Source organism: Xenopus laevis, chromosome 3S (genome assembly GCF_017654675.1).
Source record: "Xenopus laevis strain J_2021 chromosome 3S, Xenopus_laevis_v10.1, whole genome shotgun sequence".
Taxonomy (NCBI): Eukaryota; Metazoa; Chordata; class Amphibia; order Anura; family Pipidae; genus Xenopus; species Xenopus laevis.
The window spans coordinates 75,185,830-75,192,427 of record NC_054376.1 but is presented as its reverse complement, the minus strand read 5'-3'; the positions used below and the strand labels follow the sequence as shown (position 1 = coordinate 75,192,427).

At 39.8% G+C, this 6,598-nt stretch overlaps 1 protein-coding gene across 1 annotated transcript in view; it reads left to right on the top strand.

The window, feature by feature from the left end:
- Positions 1 to 361: 361 nt before the first annotated feature.
- cerk.S (ceramide kinase S homeolog) overlaps positions 362 to 6,598 on the top strand; it is a gene marked incomplete at its 3' end in the record, with an annotated part of 31,683 nt that continues 25,446 nt past the window's right edge. Inside the window, 1 exon segment of the mRNA NM_001092568.1 lies at positions 362 to 557. Coding sequence (NP_001086037.1) covers positions 407 to 557 — 151 coding nt within the window.

The following is a 6,598-nucleotide window of genomic DNA, read 5'->3' as shown; positions in this document are numbered from 1 at the left end:
GAGGACCTCTATCAGATGCCCTTGGCGGCTGCGGCGTTAGAGTCAATCACTGACTGTGTGGCATATGCCAGAGCAGCTCCTCAAGGCAGTTCCCATCCCCTAGTGTAGCAGGGTTCCCCAACCTTTTTTTACCCATAACATCCAAGGTACGGCTGGGGGTCACTGCCCTGGTGTGACCGCTTTCACAACTGACCACAGAAACTATCCCCTTCAGAGTCTGCCACCAGCGAATCAGACCTTGCCCTCTTCTCCACGTCTCATACATTTCCATACGTGATGACGATCAGCAAGTGGGCGTGGCTTGCTCCGGTAAAGACAATGGATGCTGGACCACTAGCTGAGTTGGGAGCAATGTGAACGGCATTTGGTGTGACGTCCGGGGTCGCACATAGACTCGGCAGTTGCCATGGAGTCGGCTCATTCCCCCTTGCCATCCGTGCTGTGCTCGGTGCTCTCGGTTAAGAGGCAAAACTGCGAGGTGACTCTGGACCCCGGGCTCTCTCTGCTCTCCTGGAGAGAACTGAGGCCCCGGCGGGGGAAAGACCGGAGCCGACCCGGTGAGTGCCATTTGTTGGAGGGGAGAGGATTCATGGCAGTGTTGGCATTGCATTCCCTTGTTTTTTCCACTTGTAGTTGCGCAATAGGCAGTGTGTGTGTGTGTGTGTGTGTGTGTGTGTATGTGTATGAGGGACTAGCGCTGCGTTGCATTGTGGGGGGGGGGGCTTGTCAGCAGTATCTGTCACACAGTTGTTGCCCCGTGTCCCAAGTTTGTGCTGAGCCTGCAGTTTGTAACACGTGTTGCCGAGCCTGCTACCTTATTGGCTGTACAGTTTTTACATAGAGGTTTTGTGAGTAGCGCCCCCAGAGGTGTAAATCGCCGAGTCTGTTTTTTGTTGCGCTTGTGCTGGTTATTTCCAGCTGTGACCCACACGCAACACTAAGATTAATGACAGAGCTGTTGCCTTGTGGCTTTGTAAGCAGTAGCCAGTGGGATGCTGAGCTGGTATTAATACTGTTCTTTGGATATTTGGCCAATAGTCACTGCGAGCTGTTATCACAACCTTTGTCTCATCATAGCAAAGACAATGAGACAGATGTTGCCCTGGGTTTGTGTAATCAGAGCACACAGTGTGTTTGTCCTTGGTAAATCTGCAAAAACATCCACAGGGCTTTTTGTGAAAAGGGTTCTAGTTCTAGCCCTTTTATTTCGTTTTTTTTAAAAACACATCATTTCCTAATCTTTTGCAATAATGAAAAATGATTGCACTCAACTCACCCCCCTAATAAACAGGGTCATTTGTTCAATTAGGAGGGCTTGATAAACAAAGCCTCCCTTCCCCAAGCTGCAGCCTTTGCGATCAGAAGCGGCTCATTCTACACAGAGTATATCTGTAGACAGGTAATGTGAAACTCCTCAAAGAGACCCTCATTATAGCTTGTAACACCCGCTGTGACTATTTTTCCTCAGAAATAACTCAATTGTTAAACTTCCCAATGTTAAAATAATTATAACAATAATAATATTTAAACCCAACAAATTAAGACCTACCCCAATAGGTATAAGCATAAAATGTTTCTTCCTTACCCAGCACTTACTGGGTACCCACTTATACAGGCCAAAGCCCACCACAATTCAATACCCTGGAGTCAGATAGTGGTCATGTAAGCCAACACTTATTTGGGCAGGTTGGCTAATATTTATTATCTGAGTATGTATAGCACTCCAGGAGAACATATTATGATATGGTATGGGGCTCCAACAGGTGTTGCAGCTATTATGCGCCTATTATGTTTAGCACAAACCTTATTCATTGAGATCATGTTTAAAAGGGGTACATATGGTCTCTTTAAAGAGACAAAATATCTGCATCTTCTGAGTCTATAAGTGTGTTTATACAAGGAAAGACATTCTAACCCAATACTGCCTTATGATTGGTCTGTGGTCAACTACAATTTCCAGGTAATTGACACTGGCAGGATTTCTTTGTCTATGTTTCACACTTTCCCTGTTGCCAGTAAAGGATTTGTTTGCCTTTCAAACACCGTTTTCAGCTCAGTTGAAATAAAGACTTTTTTCGATTGCTTTCAATTTTTTTTTTAAAATTTTGATGTTTTTTTTCCAAAATAGAAGTTTAAACACTAATGTTCCTTTCTCCAGTGTTTCAGTCTGGCAGCTCAGTAATCCATGTGCAAAGTCTGGACGGTTACAGTGCAATGTTAGTTGATAGATTTCTCAACAGTATCTGTGAAACATTAGCAACTATTGTATAAATTATGACAGCTACCTTTAATGAAACTCAGGGATTCTGCTCAGCAGGGCCAAAGATAAGAAATTTAGCAACTAAATATATCCCCCCCCCTCCAGCTGCTTTCAAACTACGCTTCAATGTTAGAAAAACTGTCACAAATAGAAAATACAAAGTAATTTTTAAAAAGTCGTTATATCTGGTGAACTGCCTGAAAACAACTGAACTGTAAAAAAGTTTTAGAATCTGAACCCCTTTCATGTGCTAGGCATCCCAAGTTTTGTGGCATAAACTGGGCCTAAATAACACATTAGTTGAGAAAGTGGTATGACAGTTGGTTACATGGTATGTGCTTCACTAAATGAATGGAATTTGTGTTTTACGGACAGATCTTCTTGCTAATTTTTCGTCACCCTTCACCCACACTGATCTACACTGACTGTAAATGATTAATATGCCTTGTCTAGCCAAGAGCCTGTATGCACTGCTTGAAATGGATATCTCAGGTATGCTTTATATTTTCCATGGAATGATTCAGCAGTAGTGATGGGCGAATTTGTTGTGTTTCGCTTTGCTAAAAAATAAGCTGCGTCAAAAAAATGTTAACGCCGGCGACAATTTGACGCGCACATATTTTGTTAAACTGCATTAAAGTCAATGGTCGCATGTTAAATTGTCGCTGGTGTCAATTGACGCAGTGAATTTTCGTGGCAGTAAAGTGAATTAATACGCGCCGGCCAAACGTGGAAATTCACTGCAAATTTGTGCCTGGCACATAAATTTGCCCATCACTATTCAGCAGTCAAACCTGCACACCCTTGCAAGTTGCTGATATTACTGACATTATACATTACAAGGGAAGCACATGGGAAGAAATATCATATTTTATAAACTTATTGCACCAGCCTAAAGCTTCAACTTCTCTATAGTAGTAATGATCTAAGAATTCAAAGCTGTCACAGGAGCTTCCCATCTTAGATTTTGTTAGTAATTATCCAGGCCTTCAAAATGTGCACATGAGCTTCCCATGTTGGATTTTGTTAGTAATTATTCAGGCCTTCATATTTTGCACAGGAGCATCCCATCTTGGATTTTGTTACTGACACATGCTTTGTGTGCTCAAGGCAGCCATTGAGAAGCTAAAATAAGCTAAGTTTCGGTCTTCACAAACTATGAAGCAGAAAATTATGTTTATTTGCTGTACAACTTATTCTGCTGCCTGAGTATTACATTATGATGACAGTTACACCTGGAAAATGTTGGCACAAGCAATTGTGTGTCATTTCAGTGTAAGCTTCCCCAAGCACCCTTTGGGTCATGCCACATTTCCATGCCATGCAATATATGGCGGGTTTTTTTTTGCCAGAAGCATTTGCAGGACTTTTTATTGCAAGTTAATAGGAGGGATGTTTCAAGCACACAAAGCAGCCTGTGTGTCACTGCACTTAGTCACTGTCTCTGCAATTTGATTACATTTCATATGTAACCATCTGTCCCCCACTGTCTTTGTTTGTCATTCTGTGAAAATCCCTGTAAAACATTCTTTGGGTGATATCAGGACACTTTGCTGTGGAAAATCTGCATTCTTCAAGGGCTACAAAACTCCCAAAATATCTTTTGACTGCAACAAGTGGGAATTACCTGAGATGAAACATTTCAATAGCTTAATCTCAGGAAAATGCAGTTGTAGGCAATTCCCATTCCCTGCAACTAAATTATGGAAGCTTTGTTGCTTTTTATTACTTTGTATTTTGAATGATTTATGTTTTTTGTTTAAAAAAATTGTTCATTTTAAAGGAGAAACAAACCCTTTACCAACCCCCCCCCGGGGGAAATGCCTTTAACTTTTTACTAACCCCTCGGTGCAGAGTCACAGCATTGGAGTTCACCCAGCCATCTTCTGGGTCTTCGGTAAGCTGAGATGAGACTGGCGAAGTGGTGCATGCGCAGTTGGAACAATTTCCCGGTTTGCAACAACTGCACATGCGCCGAAATGGACGCAAATTGCTGAAGCACCAGAAGAAGACAGAAGATGTCAGCCATCAAATTTAACTGAACTGGAGATATTTTGTATGGACAAATGTTCAAAAATACCACCATCCCGAATCCAGACACTCGTCAAAGGCTAAAGGAGGCGTCTAGAAGCTGTTACATTTGCAAAAAGAGGCTCAACTAAGTATTGATGTAATATCGCTGTTGGGGTGCCCACATTTATGCACCTGCAATTTTGTTATGATGCATATTGCATATTTTCTGTTAATCCAATAAACTTTGTCATTGCTGAAATACTACTGTTTCCATAAGAAATGTTATATATTACAAGGAAGTTGCTACTTTGAAAGCTCAGCCAATGATAATCAAATCTCCAAAGAATTAAAGGAATTCTTCAATGTAAAACTAAAAACTGGGTAAATAGATATGCTGTGCAAAATAAAAAAATGTTTCTAATATAGTTAGTTAGCCAAAAATGTAAACTATAAAGGCTGGAGTGACTGGATATGTAACATAAAAACCAAAACACTACTTCCTGCTTTGCAGCGCTCTTGTTTTACACTGACTGGTTACCAGGCAGTAACCAATCAGAGACTTGGGGGGGGGGATGGGTCATATTTGTTGCTTTTGAATCTGAGCTGAATGCTGAGGATCAATTGCAAACTCACTGAACAGATATGTACCATGTGGTCCCGCTTCAAGTCGCTGACTAACTCAGAGTTATAGAGCTGAAAAGCAGGAAGTAGTGTTCTGGCTATTATGTTACACATCCAGTCACTCCAGCTATTATATATTACATTTTTGGCAAACTAACTATATTAGAAACATTTTTCATGTTTTACTAACTTTACTAACATAACACTGGTTACCATGTAGTGAGGGTGCAGTATTTCCTGTGTGGCATCTTTGCATTCCTACCTAATTTTTTCTCTTTACTTTGTTTAGCAGAATAGTTAATTTATTAAAAGAAACAGTAGCTTAAGCACAAAATTAGGAATGACAATTATCAAATATATTTATTTTTATTCATAGATTGGAAACATTTGTGTTTGTGTGTGTGTGTGTGTGTGTGTGTGTGTGTGTGTGTGTGTGTGTGTGTGTGTGTGTGTGTGTGTGTGTGTGTATATATATATATATATATGTATATGTGTGTGTGTGTATATATATATATATATATATATATATATATGTATATATATATATATATATGTATATGTATATATATATATATATGTATATGTATGTATGTATGTGTGTGTGTGTGTGTGTATATTAAAAAAAAACAATGTTGTTTCTTTCTTCCGCTGAACTTTTCTTGAACCCTTATTGATTACACTGATTCACTGCAGGTCTAAGGTGCAATTTCCTTACAAGAATTCACTTAAATCAGACTGCCTAGCAAAATCCAGCTAAAATGTCCCCAGTGTCCTATGTGAGTTAAGGGTCTTGGAGGCCCATTAAAATCAATAGGCCTGAAGTTGAACAGAACTCAATTAATGACAAACATATTAGCATTTCTTTCCCACATTATCAGCAGCACGATCTGCCTGCAATAACATTTCTATTAATGTGATATTTATCTGCTGAAAATATACTCCTAGCTTTGGCATGGGTATATTTACCTTGTTGTTATATGGAGTCTTCGCTATATGCTCTTTTTTTTAATCTTAGTTAGACTTTGCTGCCTCCTGAATTGAAGCTGCTGTGGGAATTGGCTTGCGAGTCATAGCATAGTGTATTTATTGGAGGGGGTCAGTATATAATTAACAGAGCAAGTATAACGCTAAGGAAAATGGTGCATTGTCAACTTTGGGCACTTTTAGCTTCAAATTTTAGTTTATTCTTGAAACCACAGAAATAGCCCCCTTAGATCTGAATGGAAATTTCCTGAAAAGTGATTGTGTCAGCTCCATATCAGTCAGTGGTGCATATCCAGGTTACTATAAATTGGGAAGCGCTGACAGGAACACTTGCTAACGATTACCACATTTAGGGGGCTATTTTGGGTAAGGGGCATTGTGGGTGAGGGCAACAGAAATCATAAAGCTTCTGAAGTTGCTACTTGTGCCCTCATAGCAAGGCTTTTCAAACTGGTGTGTTTTTTTCAGGCAGCAATATAGCACATCAGTCTTATTTATTTAATGAAAAACATATTTGAATATTTTTTGCCAGAAAACAGCAGTTTCCCTTAAAACCACCTGATCTTTGGCTTGTTTCAGGTTTTTATCCACTGACTGAAAAACAATGGTGAAGAATACCCCATAAGACCAGAGATGCTTTTGTGTGTAATGCTGTTTTAGTTCTAATCATTGCTACACATTTTACTGTTGCATTCCTAGTTTCAAACTGTGTGTAGAAAA